Here is a 20267-nt window from a genome sequence, read left to right as displayed (position 1 = left end):
CTAAAATTACTACTTTGTGATGTAGTAATTCATGTATTCATGCATGCATGCTTGTGTTACCTGAAGGCTACCGTAGTTTCTACTACATGCTTGAAAAGGGAGAGGTGAGCGGAGGAGTGTTCAGTTTTGCTCCAGTCTGCAACCTCACCACTAGATGCCACTAAATCCTAAACACTGATCCTTTAACAACACATGAACACTGTGACTTCACATCTGTACACAGGTGAAGACCGAAGAGTCAAAAACACTTCCTGTATTGTTGCAGGATGTGTGCCTGATGAATACGCCACACACTTTCTGCTCATTTGCTTGTAGTTTATTAAGACTTTGCAGCCAGTAACTACACACACACTTTTAACACACATGCAGAGCGACACACGCAGGTGGGCTCTCTATCGTTGACGTGAGAGCACAGCTTCACCTACCCCTCCCTCCCCAGAGGACAGACACTGACTGAGATCATGCAAGGTACAGACACATATACTAATAAACAATATGGCACTTTACAGAACCATGAGAGCAAAGGTCGGACACAACCAGCGCTCTGTACCTGACAGTGAAACACGTTCAGGTGAACATTCAAAGCCTGCGGACACACACAGTACAGTCAAGGCAGTAAAACATAGCGTGCGAGCTAAAACCGACTACAGGTTAAGTGAACAATCCTAACACTACATTGATTAAGACTATTGGTGATGTTAAAGACTGTTTTAATTATTTAAGACTTTCTAAGAAGCTCTGGGCCGTTTTAAGACTTTCCTCGGGGAGCCTGAGCTCGTACTTCCTCAGTGAAGCGTCCTCTGGAGGGCTGGATGGGTGTGTGTCACTCTGTGGGAGCACAAAGACAACACATGCTGAATGATACTGTGTGTATCAGAGATGATACACTCACATAAGTGATCTTCATTACCTGCTAGCGGTGTGTGTGTGTCTCTTTTCCCTTCTACCCCTCCTGTCCCCCGCTGCTAGGCTTGGTGACCTGGACGATCTCCACCGAGGTGAAGCCCTTAGTGGTGGAGGCTCGGTTCCTCATCCTCATCTTATTCAGGGTCATCTCTGCCACCTCTGCGCGCTCCTCGGCGTCATCCAGTTCATGGATGGTCTTCCTGTATTTAGACAGGCTGCTGTTGGCCTGCTCCTCCTACAGCAACACAGGAAACACTTTGTTACAAGATGTCCGCACAGTGTCTTCAATACGCTCACCAACATGTCTGCTTTTGAGGAATTAGACGAAAGTGCCTCTTTTTGATTGACATGAGTTTAATATTCAAGGCTCTAATGGGATTCAAGGAGTGTAATTAAAAGTGGCACAATTTAAAGGAGTTAAGATAAAAGATAAAACTAAGACTTTAAATCCAGTGTCTCTGTTCCTACTCACAGCGTCCTCTATCTGCCGCTTGTAGGACTTGAGCTTGTTCTGGAGTTTCTCCACCAGCTCCTGCATGCGCTGATTGGTCTTGTGGTCCTCCTCCGTCTGGAAGATCAGCTCTTTGAGTCGACGCTCTCCCTTACGGAGGTTTTTCACTGTCTCCATGTGGCGCTTCTGTTCCTGGTCCAGGTCATTCTCCAGCTCCTTGATCTGAGGGAGGAATCGACACAATATGTGGATAAGAGGCCTCGGCGAGGTGTGGTCTGATCTGTCACCATTTTGTCACTCTTTGCCTGCTGTCAACACAGCTCCTCACCCTGGTTTCCAGTTTCTGGATGGCCCGTTTCCCGGCCTTCAGAGCCTGCTGCTCAGCCTCCTCCAGCCTCAGCGTGAGGTCTCGGATGTTCTGCTCCTGGTTCTTCTTGATCTTCTCCAGGTGGGAGCTGCGGTCCTGCTCCTGCCGAAGCTCCTCACACAGTCGCGTCGCCTGGAGGGAGACACGTGCATGAATACGTAAATCATTTTGAACTGACCTTCATTAAGACATAATGCTTCTAAGACTGAAACTTTCGTGTAGTCCTGCAGCTTACATCAGTCACAGCCTTTTTGGCTCTCTCATCAGCAGAGCGAAACTCTGAGATCAGCTCTTCGTTCTCGCTGGACAGTCGGGCGAGATCGGCCTCCAGTTTTCTCTTCAGGATAGTCAGACTTTGGTTCTAGAGCCAGAGAAATTAAACATTTTTATTAAAATTATATGATAATGAGCAAGATGTCAGAGCAGTAATTAAGAATACATGTGTTTGTTTCCTTCCGTCAGTATGGAAGTGCCTACCTGCATGTTGACCTCACTGAACCTCTCCGTGATTTCCACCAGCTCCTGCTCGATCTGTTTACGGGCCCTCTCAGACGCCTCCAGGCCTCCTCTCAGCTCCTCCATCTCTCCCTGCATCAGGCACAGACGCCGCTCCTGCAGGCTGTACTTCTCCCTCAGCTCGTCGTGCTGACGGGCGTCCTCGTCCATCTGCACCTGCAGATCCTGGATGAGACACACACAAGGATTAACGCTGTCATATTTTCAAACTGTTTTTCCTAAGCGGTTTCCTACAAATAAAACTCCTACTTTGATCTGCTGCTGCAGCTTCTTGAGGGTTTTGACCAGCTCTGCGTTGTTCCGGTTGGCGTGCTCCAGCTGGATCTCCATCTCGTTCAAGTCGCCCTCCATCTTCTTCTTCATCCTCAAAGCCTCGGCACGACCTTTGGCCTCTGCCTCCAGGCTGGCCTGCAGAGACTCCACTGCACGCGCATGGTTCTTTCTAGTCGGCACAAGTGACAGGTCGTAGTTAAGAAGTAGTCGTTTATAAAAAGATAGATAGACATAGACATAGAAAGGGGACAATTTTACACAAAACTTTATTTAAATACGCTCAAATAGCACAGAAGCACCAAGACACTTTCTGCTTGGCAGTGCAGTTAGAGATGCATTTGACCCTCTGCAGGTGCTCTATTTTTTTGTCTTATTCATGCACGCCTCCAAAATCCATGTAATCCTTTTGTGAATTCACCCGGGAATCTTCTATAGTTATATAATAAACCAATGGTTTAATTAAGAGTCTGAATGAAAATCATAGGGTCTTTTCACTGGATGTTTATTTTCTTTCACCCTTTTGTTGTGAGATTTACTATCAAAAAAGGACATGAAAATACAGATTGTTTGAGCACCATGGATGTGATTTGCCATGTGCAGAGGACAACCACCATGTCTTTTAATTAGGATTTTATTTTCTAGCAGATGATAGGACATTTTTTAAGTGTACTATAATTTTGCCGTTTGCTAAATCCACTTATGCTCGCTCTTAAAGAATCTATTTGCTAACCTGGTGACTTCAAACTCCTCCTCCTTCTCATGGATTCTGCGGTCAATGTCAGCCTTGACCTGAGCGAGTTCCAGCTGCACACGGACCAGCTTACCTTCCTCCACCTCGACACACACACACATTTTGACAACTGTAAAATAGACAACTACATGATGGACAGAAGCAAAAAGTTTCTTGTTTTGCTCCTGTTACTTTTCCAAACTTCGTCTACATCATCTCTCAAACTGTTCTGCAGTCAGAGCTCACACATGCCAAGTTCTGTCTTGGCCAAAAGAAGCCCTCTGTACCTCTAGTGAAGTTTCGGCCTCCTCCAGAGCCAGCTGCAGCTCCTCCTTCTCCACTTCCAGTTTCTTCTTTGCCTTTTGCAGCTCGTGGACACTGCGGCCTCCTTCGCCAAGCTGCTCGACCAACTCCCTGATCTCCTCTGTGGGGAGAGAGGGCACATTGTAAAGCAGGAAAACATGAGTGCATGCTGGGGATCAGGGCAAGACTACCAACTTTCCTCATTATAATCTATTGTACATGTTATCTGGAGCTGTAGGGAGGTACCTGTGAGGGTTTTGTTCTCCTTGCGGACGGCCTCTATCTGATCCTGGCTCTCCTCGTAGGCAGTCTTCAGCTTGTAAAGCTCCGTCATGTATGAGCGGCTCTCTTTCTGGCTGTTGTCCAGTTCCAGTTGCAGCTCCTCGTTCTTCTGGGTCCACTCGGCCGCAAGCTTGTCGAAAACTCGCTGCTTCTTATCCAGAGCTGCTGCCGCCGCGTTGGACTAGTCACACAGACAGAAAGGAAATAAATGTTCCTTTTTGTGATCTTAGATTATATCTGCAGATTCAAAGACAAATCAAAGTTTCAGTAAGTGCATTTGTGTGTGTGTGCATACCCTCTCCAGGTCTATGGTGAGGTCCTCCACCTCTCCCTGCAGCCTCTGCTTGACCTTATCCAAGCTGGCAGCTCTGGCTTGGGCCGCCTCCGCTGCCTCCTCAGCCTCCTGGAGACGCGCTGCAAGTTTGCGCCTGGCGGAGAGTGGGTGGAGGAAGAGAGAGGGAGAAGCAACCGTGGGATGACATTAAAAAGTATCAAGACTGGTTCGGTTGTGTTGTTACAACCACTATTTATACACAAGGGTGATATTTAAAACTTTGTATTTTATTTACAGATGTAGTTGCTGTATTTTTCAGCTCTATTAGACCTACTTCGTCTCCTCCAGCTCCTCGGTGCGGTGGATGGCATCTGTCTCATACTTGCTCCTCCAGGAGGTGACGTCCGCATTGAGCTTGGACACAAGGCGTTGTAGCTCCCCGCGGGCTTCTGACTCCTCCTCCAGCTGCTCCTTCATCAGGGAGAGGTCGTGACGGGCGTTGGCCAGGCCCACCACTGCTGTGTTACGGCCCTGCAGAGGTGGAGAGAGCCTTTAGCAGTGTAGTGTTTACTGGAGGTGTTTTAAAGGCAAGAAAAAGAAAACTACTTTTATTGAGAAAAGAAGAATATTCTTACAAAGTAGACACTCTCCAGCCACTTTATTAGGTACATCTTGCTAGTACTGAGTTGGACCCCTTCTGCCTTCAGAACTGCCTTAATTCATGATGGCATATATTCAACAAGGTGCTGGAAACATTCCTCAGAGATTTTGGTCCATATTGACATGATGACATCACACAGTTGCTGCAGATTGGTCGGCTGCACATCCATGATGAGAATCTCCCGTTCCAGCACATCCCAAAGGTTGGGACTGAGATCTGGTGATCTGACTGATCACTTAAATCACCGTTCTTCCTCATTCTGATGCTCAGTTTGAACTTCAGCAGCTCACCTCTTCACCATGTCTACATGACTAAATGCATTGAGTTGCTGCCATGTATTGGCTGATTAGCTATTTGCATTAACAAGCACTTGAACAGGTGTACTTAATAAAGTGGATGATGAGTGTATATATCTCTTAAGTCTTGCAAAATCAACCTATCTTTGCACCCCAACGTATTGGTCAAGCTCCCCTTTAGTACCAGGAGAGATAATCCCAGCGCCAGCCATGCTTGTACCTTGCTCTCCTCGTCCACCTGTCGCTTGAGCTCGTCGATCTGCGTGGTGAGGGAGGCCTTCAGCCTAGTCACCTGCGTCAGCTTACCCTGCACGTCCACCAACTCTCTGCTTATATCGTTGTTCTCCGCTACATGCACACATAAAAGGAATAAAGTGTATAAAGAAAACTCGAGTAATAGTGTTTGTGGCGGTGCATGTGAGTGTGTTCTTACCAGTCAGATGGATTTTGGCGGTGTTGAGCTCAGTCTGAGTGTGTTCCATCTCAGCCAGGCGAGCGTTGGCCTCTGCCAGGTTGTCCTCCAGTTTATGGGCGTGGGCCTCAGAGTTCATCTACGCATATGAACACCCAAATACACACAGATGAGTTTATATTCATATATGATTAATACACACGGTTTTCCAAACGATGCTGTACCTTCGCTTTCTGAATGGCCTCCATTGTGACGTTGAGATCTTCAATCTCCGCCTTCATGCTCTGTTTGTCCTTCTCCAGTTTAACTTTCAGCCTGGTCAGGTTCTCTAGGTGCTCGCCCATCTCTGCCATCGCATCTGAGTGCTTCTTCCTCAGTGCTGCTGCCGTGGCCTCTGACTGGAGCGCTGATTCCTCCAGCTCCCGCCTCAGCTTCAGCAGCTCCGTCTCCCGCTTCCTGTTCTGCTCGATCTAAAGGGTTTAAAAAGACATAGGTAAAACATTTTTACCAATTTTACTCCCTCTTGATTGACTGGCAGCTGTCAGTGACACTCACCTGGGCGACGGTGGCCCCTCCCACCTCCTCCAGCCTATCACTGAGGTCCTCCAGATCTCGGGATAGCTCTGCCCTCTGCTTCTCCACCTTTCAGAAAACAGACGACTTTAATCTCTCTAAGTTATATCCCACCTGCCTGCCTATTTATACTTGTCATCATATGGATATGTAATTTTAATTCTGCAGTTATATATGAGGTTTAATCTGTACCTTGGCTCTCATGGCTCGTTCAGACTCCAGCTCCTCCTCCAGCTCCTCGATGCGGCTCTGAAAACCAGAACATTTATCAACCCCCTTTACTTCTTCAGTTCCTCATTTCACCTTCTCCTCCACCTCCTAACCCTATATTCACACTGCTTCTCTCTTTTTCTTACCTACTATCACACCTATCCTCCACACATAATCATTTCTCCCTCCACTGACTTCATGCAACATTCAGCGCATCACATTTACCACTGCAAAACACCCATGATGTCAAGCTGCTCATAGGATTTGCAAATACTAAATTCACGACACTGGGAGTTTAACACAGTAAAATTCTAAATTAACAGACATGTAATCAATACAATTGAAACCAGCATGTATGGAGTAAAAGCCTGCAGACTTCTGCACCTCTAAACACAAACCTGGTGCTCTTTAAGCTTGCGGGTGAGCATGGTGCTGAGAGACTGTTCGTCCTCCAGCTTTGAGTTCATGTTGTTGATCTCAAAGTCTCTCCTGGGTGTACGCACACACACACACACACACACACACACACACACACACAGCAGCAATGCATCAGGACGTCAAGATACTTCAAGAAGCTTCAGCGTGTGTGTGCAGGCTGTTGTCTCTCACTTCTTAATGACTTCTTCGAGGTCGATCTTAGTGTTCTCCATCTCGTTCAGGTTCTCAATCGTCATCTTCAGGTCTCCCTCTGCCTTCCTCCTCGCTTTCTCCACCTCCGCCCTGATCCTCTTCTCCTGCTCCCAGCTGTCCTCCAGCTACACACACACACACACACACACACACACACACACACATACACACACACAAATCCAAACATGATTTAGGCACTAATTCTGAGTATATTCAGCTGCAGGTCTGCTGCTATTCCTGCCGCACACAGTCTCAATAAGTCAAAAAGACAAACCATTTTTGAGGTCACGTACCTCATTCACTTGGGAGTTGAGCTTGCTGTTGGTCTTGGTCAGATGGTTGACTTTGTCTTCCTCTGTTTGGAGATCCTCCAGAGTTTTCTGATAACATTATAACAATTTAGTCAAGTATGAAACTATTTCAATTAGTAGATAAAATGCGTGTGCTTGTCTACCTGTTGCAGTTCCTCCAGAGCTCTCCTTTCCTTCTGCAGTTTGCTGATTTGGTCGTCTCTCTGGCTCAGGTCACCTGTCATAGTTCGCACCTTGTAGTCCAGACCCTAAACATGCCATGGAGCATAATTCAACTTCTTGTGTCCACTGATACAGATAATATTTAGTGAAATAAGCAACAGCTCTCTCTCCACAGCCTCCTTTCCTCTACCTGTTTCTCCTTCTCGGTCCTGGCCAGTGTGGACTCCAGTGACTCCAGATCTCTCTTCAGTTCATTCAGCTCCCCCTCCAGCTGTCTCCTCTGGCCATGGAGGGAGGCGGTGTTCCCTTCTTCCTCCTCCAGGCGCTCACGCAGATCCTAAATCCATTGTTATTTTAGACTCAGGACAGTTTTTCAGCTGTTCACTAGACATATGACTCTCCAGTTTCACAGATGATTCTTGTTTGTTGCCAATAATAACACAACGTCATACATGCCCAGGAGGAATTCTAGTGTTAAAAATTAAAGAAGCGAATACACTTATGATATTCACATATAACATGTTACCTGCACTGACTCCTCCAGCTGGACCTTTTGGTGCATCAGCTGGGTGCAGCGCTCCTCAGCATCACCCAGCGTGTCCTGCTCCTGTGGAAAGACAAGGAGATGAGTATGTAGTGTTTCTGTGTGTGTTTATAACTATACAGGTGCAGGGACAGAGGAAAGACACATCACTAACTCTGGCTTGAGAAAAGTTGACCAATATGGTTTTCTTGTCTTCTGTTCTTCTGCCATTTTTTCACTATCTAACTATAAGCCAACTTTGTGAGACGATAACAGGCATCACAAGTGTGAGTCCAAGCAAACTCCATGGAAACTTTTACAGCTGTAAAATCTCTTTCAATGCAGTAAATGAGTTAACTTTTTTCTTTAACTAAGGAAACCTTTTAAGGGATTCTATGCAACTGTGTAAGTCCCTCAGCTGAGGAGAAATTAAGCCATAACTGTCATACTTAGGGAGAAAATTTAAGGTGTTTTGTGCAACTTTAAATTGTGTTTTATGTCATGCAAATTGAGCACAGACATATGTAATATCCTGCTACCATTTGTTTGGATTGGTAACAGTGGCACAACTTGAGAAATTAGTTTAAATCATTTTACTGTGCTGCAGATATTTTTAGTAGAATATTTTTTCATCTACATGGTTCGAGGAGTCTTTAAGGATTCTGGAAAGACCTTCAGAACAGCAGTAAGTGTTGCTGAATGACCCTCTGGGTTTTTCAGACATTGTATTTACTTTTCAGAGGAGCTGATTCTCAGCGCCGTGACTTGAATGTAATAGTAATACACAAGAGGTACAGACTGGGGCTAGAGATTTCTGTGATACTTTACACCAAAGAATATCAAACGAACAAGAGAAGGAGAGGATTTTACATCAGTGATTCACTCGTTCTTTGATTTGACTGCCTCGAGGCCAGGAGGAGTATTTTAACCTTGTGTTTTCCTGCATATAAAGATTTGCCAAAAGCCAACAAGAACTTTACAAGGTCTCAGTAATGTGTGAATATCATATGAATGTAATAAGATTACACACAAACATCAGTTGATCATCACTTACTGCAGCCAGCGCCAGGGCGAGGTCGTTCTTCTCCTGTGACAGAGTGACCATCTTCTCCTCCTGATCTTTGATCTTACCCTCCAGCTCCTTCACCCTCTCCACTGCCACCCTCAGCTCCTCTTCCTTCTCCTTGAACATCTCCTCCTGACGGGCGACCATCAGCAGGGGCTTCACCTGAGGGAGCGAGGCAGCAAATATGATGATGAGGACGATAATGATGATCATTTCTCATTTGTCAAGAGAAGATTCTAGTAACCTTAGTGTAGAGTTTCCACCAGCCCCAGAAGCGTAACTGAAGGAACTTCCTCACGTTGCGTTGGATGGCCATCAGTGCAATTCTGTATCACACACACACACACACACGTGAATGCAGAAACACTTTTAGTAAATATGGACACATAATTGACCAAAATATGCTCCATCTCTGAGCCGCAGCTGTCTGAAAGGAAAACACACTGACCGTCTGTCCACCATCTTCTTAAACTCGATCCTCATCAGAGTTCCTCTGAGTTGAGCCTGCAGCGTGGTCATGATCTTCGCCAGCCTCTCGTCACGCATGTCCTCCAGCTTTGCCAGGACGCCTGCGCGGAAAAACACCTGGAGAGGGAAACACAGACATTTGATAGACGAAAGAACAAGAGGAATACCTGTAAACACACACAGCTCAAAGTAGATTTCACCCAATAAAAAACAAAACAGCCAGTAAATAAAAAGTGATTCAATTTTCAAGTCTTTAATATTGATTGATTTGTATTTGTTCAATAAGAGATATAATCTAAATGTATTTTATGGCTGATTATATAACGGTGGTGTACCTTGGTGTGGCCGATGCGGTACTCCATATTATCCAGGCCAATTGAACTGAGGATGAGCTCAGACGCCTTTTTGTTGTCAACAAATCCCTTAGGGATGACGTTGGGGTTGAGGATATAGTACCTAAAAGACATTTGGAAAGGCGAAATGTGACAGTAGTTAAATATTTTTATAATGTAGATTTTTATCCATTTTAACACCATGCTCTTTAAATTCTCAATTTTTCTACAATAATAATAATGAACATGTAAATAGGGTTCCAAAAAGCAAAAGAGCTCCTGGTTCAAACCCAGGGTGGGGAAGCCCTTCTGTACGGAGTTTGCATGTTCTCCCCGTGTCAGCGTGGGTTTTTTCCAGGTACTCCAGCTTCCTGAATGTGAGTGTGAATGGTTGTCTGTCTCTATGTGTCAGCCCTGTGATAGTCTGGCGACCTGTCCAGGGTGAACCCCGCCTCTCGCCCACTGTCAACTGTTGTAGTCTTCAATGAAAACTTCATTCATTCAAACATTCACAAATCTGTGACCACTTTACCACCCACACAACCCTACCACCACATCCCCTATGCCACAAAAATACAAAAAAAGGGGATTCCTGAGGAGCAGGGTAACAGTGGGTTTACATCTTATGTGCCAGTAGTTCACCTGGGGGCTAAATGGATTGCTCCCATCGACAGTAATTAAATTAACATGGAGGAAAATCCCGGAATAAAAGAGATAAATATAGACAAAAATGGGAGTCAGACCTTTGTTTGAACTCTGGGTACTGTTGTCTGTTGGGGAATCCTTTCCTGCAGATGCGGATGCCCTCCAGCACGCCGTTACAGGCTAACTGGTGCAGGATCAGAAAGTTATCTGTCACACCTTTACAACACAGAGGAGAGAACCATGTTATAGTGAGACACACTATGGTTTCAAGATTCTGACGTCAACACACACTCTTCACCCACTGACCTGGTTTCTTGTACTCATTGGGCACAATGCAGCGGACAAAGTGGGGAGCAGTGCTTCGCAGGGTGCTCATCAGCTTGTTCAGTTGTTCCTGTCGTGCACAAATAATCAATGGACACCTATGAGATCGTGAGCATGTTGTTGCAGAGCTGAGTTGCAGTATTCTTATATACACAACATGTGTAGGCGTCCCCCTGTGTGTCTGGCTGAGTCACCCTGTAGAAGTTAGAGACGGTTTGAAAGGACGAGCCTTTCTTCTGTTTCTTGGATCCTGAAGCGGCCTCCTCCTCTCTGAAGAGCTGAGCCAGCAGAGGTAATGAGGACTTCTGGAAGAGTCCCACCACCGTCTCATTCAGAGGGTCTTTGTTCTTCTCCAGCCAGCCGGCGATGTTGTAGCCCACCTGTGAGAGGCAAAAACAGCATTAACAGACCTATGTACACACAGTTACACATCCTACTTTACAGTCTAAGATATAAGTGGCTGTGTATGCACTGGGGCATTGTACTTAAAGCAAAACTTCATCCTCCAAATGACCACTTGCATATCAATTGCTCATGTATGTGTTTGTTACTCCAATCCCCACGGAAGCATTTGTCTAGCCACTAACATCGCCACAACAATCCAATACTCACAGTGCCAGCATAGTGCACCAGTTCAAAGTGGACCTCGGGTCCTTTCTTCCCCCCTTTCGGCTTGAGGAAGTTGGGGGACTTGCCCAGGTGGTTTTCATACAGAGATGCTTTGAAGGTTGCGTCTGTTGCCTTTGGAAACACACACTGCTCCTCCAGGATGGAGAAGATCCCCATATGCTAGAGGGGGAGGCAGAAATAGAAAAAAAATGGTGTACTCAATATATACTTTTTTATATGTTCTTGTTTGTGCACTTTATGCTGACTGTGTCTTACCTTCTCCAGCAGGTCGATGCAGGCCTGGAGGTCCAAGCCGAAATCGATGAAGACCCAGTCGATGCCCTCCTTCTTGTACTCTTCCTGCTCCAGCACAAACATGTGGTGGTTGAAGAACTGCTGCAGCTTCTCATTAGTGAAGTTGATGCACAGCTGCTCAAAGCTGTTGAACTGGAGATGAAAGACAGAGTTACATCGCAGAAATGAGAGTATGAGAAGAGACTGTCTGACAAATGTTGGAGACATGATCATATCCAATTCATTGATTCAAATCTCACCTCAAAGATCTCAAACCCAGCAATGTCCAGCACTCCTATGAAGTACTGTCGCTGCATCTTGGTGTCCAAGGTCTTATTGATGCGGTGTACCATCCACTTAAACATGCGGTCATAGATGGCCTTTGCCAGAGCACCGATGGAGTACACACACTGGTCCTGGTTCTGACCTGACATTTCAAGTTAAAATATTGTAACGGGTGCATTGTCTTCTCTCATTTAATCGTCTCTGTTTACAAGAAAATCATTTGAATCCTCTAAATAATGTCTTTACAATACCTTTGGTCACAAACTCGTTGCCAACCTTGACCCTGGGGCGTGTAATGCCCTTCTGCAGCTCCCCAGAGTTGATGGCCATGAGGTGGGCGACTTTGTCAGCCACTTTAGGAAGGGAAGAAAAGAGCAGACAAGGAATTCAGGATATAATTTCAACAATGTCTCGTAACACATGCTGAAAAAATGTGTCACCGCCATATACACAAATGAGGTAGGGGCTGATGAAAGGAAAAACAGATAGAAAGAGAGCGAGGTGGACATTATATACCCTCAGTGGAATCCACATCAGCCTGTTCCTCTCTGGCTTTCTGTTTGAACTTCATGTTACCGAAGTGCATTATGCCTCCAGTCAACTTGTACACACTCATCTTCTCCTCAGAAGTGAAGCCCAGGACATCAAAGGCTTCCTGTAGACACACAAGCATACAGAGAGAGAAAGGACAGAAGAATGACGATCAGTGCTGCACGATAGTTACACAAAGAGAAGCAATAGCACCATCAACAGGCTCATTTATATAACTTCTCATTGGTCATGCACAGATGTACAGTACTGCATCTCAGTCTTTATCACTGATTTTAAATCAAAGCACAACATTAATAACTCAGCTCCCACAGAAAAACTATGAACTCACATCAGTGAGCAGCAGTTCCTCCCCATCATCCACGTTATCCACCACAGTGACTCCCTGACACACCCACACATACTGTTTGGGGTCTGGTTTCAGCAGCAGAGCCTCTGGAAGACATAATATGAGACAATAGTCATTTGTTACCCCGAGAGCAAGTCCGGATGTTTAATACCAGATAAAGTATCATTTCAACCAGTTGTTCCCAACCTTTTTTGACTGATATACTGCCCCAGCCCTGCCAGATGTCCCCAAGCACCCCTTCATCAGCACCACTAATCATGTTCCAAACATCTTAATTTTAATTTATTTTAAACTGAATGCTATTAAACTCAAAAGAAGAAATACTATATGAGATTTCGGTTGATAGGATCTCAAATCACTGCCACTTTTAAATGAAAATTGTTGAATCCATTCTGTCCATTCTGTATTTTTTCATGTGAAGCATTCAGTGCTTATAATGTCCTTAGTGTAAAGCACTTTGTGCTACATTTCTTGTATGAAAGGTGTTATACAAATAAAGTTCATTATCATTATTATTATTATTATTATAATTACAATTACTATTATTAGTTACTACTATGTTTCATACTACTAGTGGCATAAGCTCCATGTTTTTACTATTTTGGTATTTCAACTAGTATCCACTACTTGTAGCTAACAAGTTAATGCAACATTTTCTTTACATATTTTTTTTAGCTCAAATTGTTTTAACCATTCATCTGCTACTGCTAACGTTAACTATTTCAACTGTTAACCCATTATCCATAGTTAAATAACAAATTTGAACTGTTTACTCATTACATAAAGCTAACTAGGCCTATTTTAACTGTTAACTGTTTATAATTGTAGCTTACTATTTCAGCAGTTTTTTACTATTTTATCTGTTAACTCATTACTTTTAGCTAGCAATTTCCTGTTTATCAATTACTTCTGGCTAATTATTTCAACCATTTATCCCGTATTTTTAGCTATTAAATTGTTTTACCCATTACTCATTGTCAACTATTTAAACTGTTAGCCCCTTACTTTTAGCTCGCTATTCCAACTGTTAGCCACTTACTTTTAGCTAGCAATTCCAACTGTTAGCCACTTACTTTTAGCTAGCAATTCCAACTGTTAGCCACTTACTTTTAGCTAGCAATTCCAACTGTTAGCCCCTTACTTTTAGCTAGCAATTCCAACTGTTAGCCCCTTACTTTTAGGTAACTATTCCAACTGTTTATCTTTCACTTTAAGCTAACTATTTCAACTGATAGCCTTACTTTTAGCTAACTATTCCAACTGTTTATCTTTCACTTTTAGCTAACTATTTCAACTGTTAGCCCCTTACTTTTAGCTAACTATTTTAAAAGTTAGCCCCTTACTTTTAGCTAGCAATTACAACTGTTAGCCCCTTACTTTTAGCTAACTATTCCAACGCCCTTTACTTTTAGCTAACTCTTCCAACCGTTTATCTTTCACTTTAAGCTAACTATTACAACTGTTAGCCCCTTACTTTTAGCTAACTATTCCAACGCCCCTTACTTTTAGCTAACTCTTCCAACCGTTTATCTTTCACTTTAAGCTAACTATTTCAACTGATAGCCTTACTTTTAGCTAACTATTCCAACTGTTTATCTTTCACCTTTAGCTAGCTATTCCGACTGTTAGCCCCTTACTTTTAGCTAACTATCCCAACTGTTTATCTTTCACTTTTAGCTAACTGCGTCAACGGTTTGCTCATTGCTTTTAGCTAACTGTTTATCTATTACTTAAAACTATTTCAACTGTCTTACATTGCTCATTACTTTCAGATAACTACTTCAACAGTTACACCATTATTTAATGTAATTTCAGCCATTTATTCAGTACTTTTAACCAACAATTTATTAATTACTTTTATCCAGTTCAATCATTTATCCAATATTATTTATCCAATACTATTGCTACTTTTCACACATTCACCTGCAACAAGTGGTGTTCACATGTTAACAGCTGACATAGTAGCTTAGGCCTAGATTGCTTTTAAATTCTAATGTTTTTAATTAGTTGAGTTACTCCACAATATTTTAACATTACCCCTGAGTTACAGGTATACCTGGCTGTAAATCACTTTGTATTTTAAATAGCACTTTACCAATTTTATTTCTTTGCACATGCAGATGTTTGAAACTATTGCATTATGAAGAAAGCTTAGGGCAAAATGTTCATCTTTCAACACTTAGTGTTTACAAATAAAATATTAAAGTGTCTCCAGCAGTGCAAATATCTCTAGTTTGTAATAAGTGTAGTGTTAAGTACTGTGGCTTATACTTTTCTTACCTAAGAGTTCTGGCTTCCTTCCAGACAGGAGTTGGTAGAAGATGTGGTAACCTCTCTCAGCAGCCTGCTGTGAAATCACTCTTGATTTCTCCAGCAGATCTGAAGCACACACGGAAAAAAACACCACAGACACAACAAGACAAATAGTATTAAGGATGGTAATTATATTTCTGAAACAGCTTCCACATGAGGACATCTTAATTTCGTTAAACATAGAAAAAACAAGTCTTGGTATTTGACCAAAAAGACAAGACAATGAAATCCACTCACAGCTCTCAATGTCGGCGCCAGCCAGCTTAGCTGTCGGCCCAAAGTGGATCCGGATGAACTTTCCCTGAAATGACACAGAAATACTATTCATACAGATATGCTAATTGTAGGATTCTGCTGTCATTACATGGACATTGATTGTTTCATTTAATTATGTAAGAAAAATATCCAATGATAATTTCTGTGTTTTGCCCCTACAAAGCGTGAGGAGTTGTTGTTCCTGATGGTCTTGGCGTTGCCAAATGCCTCCAGCACCGGGTTAGCCTGAATGATCTGGTCCTCCAAAGAGCCCTGACAGAAGAGAAGAAGAAGAAGAGAAAGTTGCTTGATTTTGACAGATAAGAAAAGCAGCACACAAAATCATGTTTATACTACATACACAAAGACCACTTGCCTTGGAGTCAGGGGCTTTGCACCCAGAGGCTCCAACATTGGCAAAGTACTGGATGACCTTCTTGGTGTTTTCAGTCTTGCCAGCACCAGATTCTCCACTGGAGGAGAGAAATGAATGAGGATTTAATATTAACCACACATGCTGGCCACACCTTATATTTATAGGAGACATAAAACATGTTGTCCTTACGTGATAAGCATAGACTGGTTCTCATGCTCTGCGACGATGGGACATAAAGGGAGCAGGAGGGAAACAGGGAGCAGGAGGGAAACAGAGAGAGTGTGAGAGAGATGGGAATAATTACTGCTGATTTCCCTCTGAGCAGATCAGAGGAGTGTTGATGTTCTCTGTCAGCACTACCAACAACACAGACAGCTGTCAGGTCTCCCCTGATGCCATATAATGGCTTCAAATATTTTTCTGCTCCCTGAACAAATCATCACACGCCACACTGATTACACAGCAACTGCCCCACTCCCTCTTTCCACATAAAGAACAGCATAATGACTTTCAAGCAACACGTCTCATGGGGGCTCAACCCAAATCACCACATACCACTTGCATGCTTACTTCTCCTCTTTACCTCCCTCTGCTCACCCACCAGTGACCTACAGCATGACTGATTAAAATGTTTCCCCTCCCTCACCCTGCCATCGCCCTCTTCTCACCCATCAGCATGTCATGGTAGGCATTGTCAGAGATGGAGAAGAGGTGAGGAGGAACTTCATTGCGTTTCTTCCCCTTGTATATCTGGGCCACTTTAGCGCCATAGATGGGCAGCCACTTGTATGGGTTGATCGTCACACAGAAGAGGCCTGAGTAGGTCTAGAAGTGGAAGGGAACATATAAAGAGGATTAAATGGTCAACAAACTCAGTAACATGAGAACAAATCTGGTTCATAGGCACCTTGACATGCCTTTCCTTCTCTTTCCTCCTTATCTTTCCTATCTAACGGATATATTTAAAGAGAGAAGTCAGCTGCTTTTAAAGCATAAGTCCACAATTTTATATCCAAATATGAAAAAATGCTGTGACAGTTGTAAGTTAAGTCTGCCTAGTTGTGTACTTGTACTGGTGATGTCCTACTGCCCTTTAAAGGGGTATTCCAATGATTTAGTATTAACTTCTATAGAGTTGGGAGCATTGTAAGAGATGGGTTTAAAATGGGTGAAACTTCTAAAACATTGGATCCCACACTTTCCAAATGCAATGAATAACATATTTCATGAGGGTTCTCATCCCAGGTCTTCAAATACCAATGCTGTTTCGTGCCTTTGGCATGTGATACCAACACCGAAAGCACCTTTTGGCGTGTCTGTGCGACACACCCTTAGATGTCTGCATGTGACGCACAGCTCTCTCCTGGGTGAAACTTATGACACATGGTTAAAGTTATCAGATGGTTGCGGTTAGGTTTGGGCAACAAAAGTACTTGGTTAGGTTTGATTAAACGTCATGTTTTGGGTTAAAATGAGTACTTAATGTGATATAAATCCCAGGGGCTTAAGTAAGTAGTGCGGCTGCACTGGGGCCCATGGGGTCGGGGGGCCCGTATAGAGTTAGAAGAAGAATATGCCTCCTCAAAAATACAACTGTAATTACATAAGAAATTAAACTAAAAGTGGTGCCATTTGCTATTTATGCCCTCAAAAAGGAACAAGAAGGCAGAGTCAGTCACAATCTATAGCGAAATTATACGTTTATTCTACACAGACTATAAAAAACTATAAGTAAAATACATATATAAAAACACTAATCACTACTTAAGTAACTGGTTCCTTACTTTCTTTGATATTTTTGTCATATACAGATGATACAAAAATAACTACAGGGTAATAAATATGTTGATGCAGTTCAATGTAAAGTCGTTATTTGAACATTTGACGAGATGCCAGGATGCTAGTTAAACACAAAATCTGGCATGGGCCTGTCATGACTACTTTACGCTAATACATCATGGGTGACATCAGTATGTGACGGACAGACATAAATTACGTCATGCTACATTAAAATAACTTTGACTTGACTTAAAAACAGCCAAGGGCCATAACAAAGCATCAGTATTTGACGACGAGGGAATGACAATGGGCTGTAAACGCCTGTATCTCTCAAACTCCTCTCCCTTATTTGAGATGTAGACGATATTAGACATTATACAACTGTTTCACAGGCTGAGTTGTACCCCACATGACAAATTAAGTGATGTGTAAAGTCGGTGTTGAACTTGCCCCATTCAGCTTTTGGTTAACAGTATCATATTAATATGGTAACAGTTCTCTGAGGCACAAAACAAAGTATATTCTCCTGTCCTCGAGGTGTCATGTGGACATGTTTTTGGGGGTTGTTGTGGTGCTGTGACAGGCTTACATAGATCCTCATGTTGATGTAGCGGCTGCGCAGGTTTTCCATGACGCTGGCCTCGTTGAGGAACGTGAGGTTGGCCATGTCGCTGGCTTGGAAGAACTTCGGAGGGTTCATCTGCTGGATGTCATCCTTCCTCACACTCACAGTCTGATCAAAAAGAACAATCACTCAGTCAATCTCTTCACCATCAGTGAGACTGTTAACATTACTCGTCATATAAATGCAAACCTTTAAGATAAAATAACTCACAGTGTTCTTGGAGGTCTTGACGGTGACTTTGTCCCCATCTTCAGACTGGATCTCCCCGGCAATGAAAGCCTCCTTCTCATCTTTGACCCAGCAGGAGCGCTTGATGTCGTATGATTTGCTCATAGCATCTTGGCGCTCCTTCTCTGAGGGAACCAGGAAGGGCATGGGGTCCACATCGTCCCCGCACTCCCCTTTATATGGCATGGCTGCTGCTGCTGCCACCGACACACACCGACCAACTGACAAGCTCACTCACCTACAGGCTGAGAGAAAACAGAATGTGTTAATAGAAGAAGAAGAAGAAGAAGAAGAAGAGGAACACTGACCAAATATCTGACACACTCACCAATACAGGCGGCGGAGGTGCGCTCAGGAGGAATATGGGAGTGTGAGCTGAGGCCATGCTGTTTTATATCAGACCTTCTCCATCCTGATATGGTCACTACTCTAAAACCAGCCATCACCCTGAGGTCTCATCCCTCCTATCTGCCTGGCAGCGCGGGATCTGGGAATTCTTCAATCTGCCTCCGTCCATTTAGGGTTTCCCTGGAAAGCCATCACTCAGGCTGAACCCATCTCCTTTCCTCGCCCCATCACTCAATCCATCTTCTCCACATCTCCGCCCTACCAGACCTCGATTTTCATCCCACCGTGCTTTGGCCCTGGACAGTGGGGACTGGGATGAGTCAGGCATCTTAAATTAAAACCATGAATACGCAGAAACAGAGGGACATTTTTCTCATATTTTTTTTACAGCACTGTTCACTCTGCTGCTCATCAGACTGTCCAGCAAGATGCACTATTTTATCTGTATATGGCAGAGTACGTGTGTGTGTCATATGTGATTTTAAAACAGTCCCTTGTAGATAGGGACAATGCCAGATTTCTGAGGCACCATGGGGAAATTATGGGACAATGGGCCCCTGGGCACAGACATGTTAAAGGCGCCACCCCCTCTCTCCTACACAGGACTGGAAACACAACTCAGGCTTTGTGGTAATTTTGCCACTTTTATGTTGTCTTTTCGCAATATTCAAGGTCTTTTTTGGCTATTTTGTGTCTCTTTGTAGTTATTTTGTGTCTCTTTTTGGTTGTTTTGCCCCTTTTTGTGATTATCTTGTGTCTCTGTGACATCATTTTAAGGGCTTTCTGTCTTTTTTAATGATAATTTTCTGTCTTTAGTGGCCATTTTGTGCCTCTTTTAAGTTATTTTGCCCCTGTTTGTGGTTATTTTGTGTCACAATAAGGACTTTTAGTATCTTTCTTGGTCATTTAGTGTTTTTGTGTGTTCTTGTCATCATTTTGGGGGTAATTTTGTCTTTTTTGGGTAATTTTATGTCTTTTGTAGTCTTTTGTGCATCTTTTTGGTTGATTTGTGCCTCCTTGTTGTCATTTTGTGTCTCTATTTGTTCATTTTTAGTTTCTTCGGGGTAATGTTGTGTGTTTTATAGTCATTTTGTGCTATCATTTTGTCCATCTTTATGATTATTTTGGGTCACTTTTGGGTTTTTTTACTGTCTTTCTTAGCCATTTTGTGTCCACTTGTAGTCATTTTGTGTCTGTTTTTGGTTGTTTTGCCACTTTTTGTTGTTACTTTGTAGTCCTTACGGTCATTTTGTGTCTCTAAGAGGTAATTTTGTGTTTTGTTTAGAGTAATCTTGAGTCTTTTGTAGTCATATTGTACCTCTTTTTGGTTGTTTTGCCACTTCTTACGGTTATTTAGTGTCTCTGAGATCATTTTGTGTCCTTTTTGGTTGTTTTGTGCCTCCTTATTGTCATTTTGTATCTCCATGAGGTAATTTTTTTGTTTCTTCTGGGAAATTTTGTCATTTTGTCATTTGTCATTTTGTGTTTCTGTCTGGTTGTTTTAATCTGTTTGTAGTTGTTTTCAGTCTCCTTGTCATCATT

At 43.3% G+C, this 20267-nt stretch overlaps 1 protein-coding gene across 1 annotated transcript; it reads right to left on the bottom strand.

Moving 5' to 3' along the window:
• Positions 1-301: 301 nt before the first annotated feature.
• On the bottom strand, positions 302-19015 carry LOC117268064 (myosin-16-like). The gene is made up of 45 exons (XM_033644224.2): positions 18706-19015; positions 18360-18622; positions 18114-18257; positions 16414-16570; positions 15935-15962; positions 15746-15842; positions 15550-15642; positions 15352-15415; positions 15082-15180; positions 12784-12887; positions 12420-12558; positions 12155-12256; positions 11879-12045; positions 11601-11771; positions 11328-11504; positions 10910-11095; positions 10698-10785; positions 10490-10607; positions 9750-9870; positions 9395-9531; positions 9191-9272; positions 8935-9108; positions 7884-7964; positions 7548-7694; positions 7339-7443; positions 7178-7264; positions 6864-7009; positions 6653-6743; positions 6237-6293; positions 6027-6113; positions 5696-5941; positions 5493-5610; positions 5280-5407; positions 4437-4633; positions 4124-4256; positions 3793-4009; positions 3531-3667; positions 3244-3347; positions 2490-2682; positions 2202-2405; positions 1960-2085; positions 1686-1856; positions 1379-1579; positions 911-1141; positions 302-828 (listed from the first exon to the last, which is right to left on the bottom strand). The coding sequence occupies exons 2-44, from the start codon at positions 18561-18563 to the stop codon at positions 944-946; spliced, it is 5826 nt and encodes a 1941-aa protein (XP_033500115.1). The 5' UTR covers positions 18564-18622; positions 18706-19015; the 3' UTR covers positions 302-828; positions 911-943.
• Between the last annotated feature and the right edge of the window lie 1252 nt (positions 19016-20267).

The sequence above is a fragment of the Epinephelus lanceolatus genome, chromosome 18 (genome assembly GCF_041903045.1).
Source record: "Epinephelus lanceolatus isolate andai-2023 chromosome 18, ASM4190304v1, whole genome shotgun sequence".
NCBI classification, from domain to species: Eukaryota; Metazoa; Chordata; class Actinopteri; order Perciformes; family Serranidae; genus Epinephelus; species Epinephelus lanceolatus.
The sequence above is the reverse complement of the archived record's forward strand: the minus strand, read 5'-3'. Positions and strand labels throughout refer to the sequence as shown.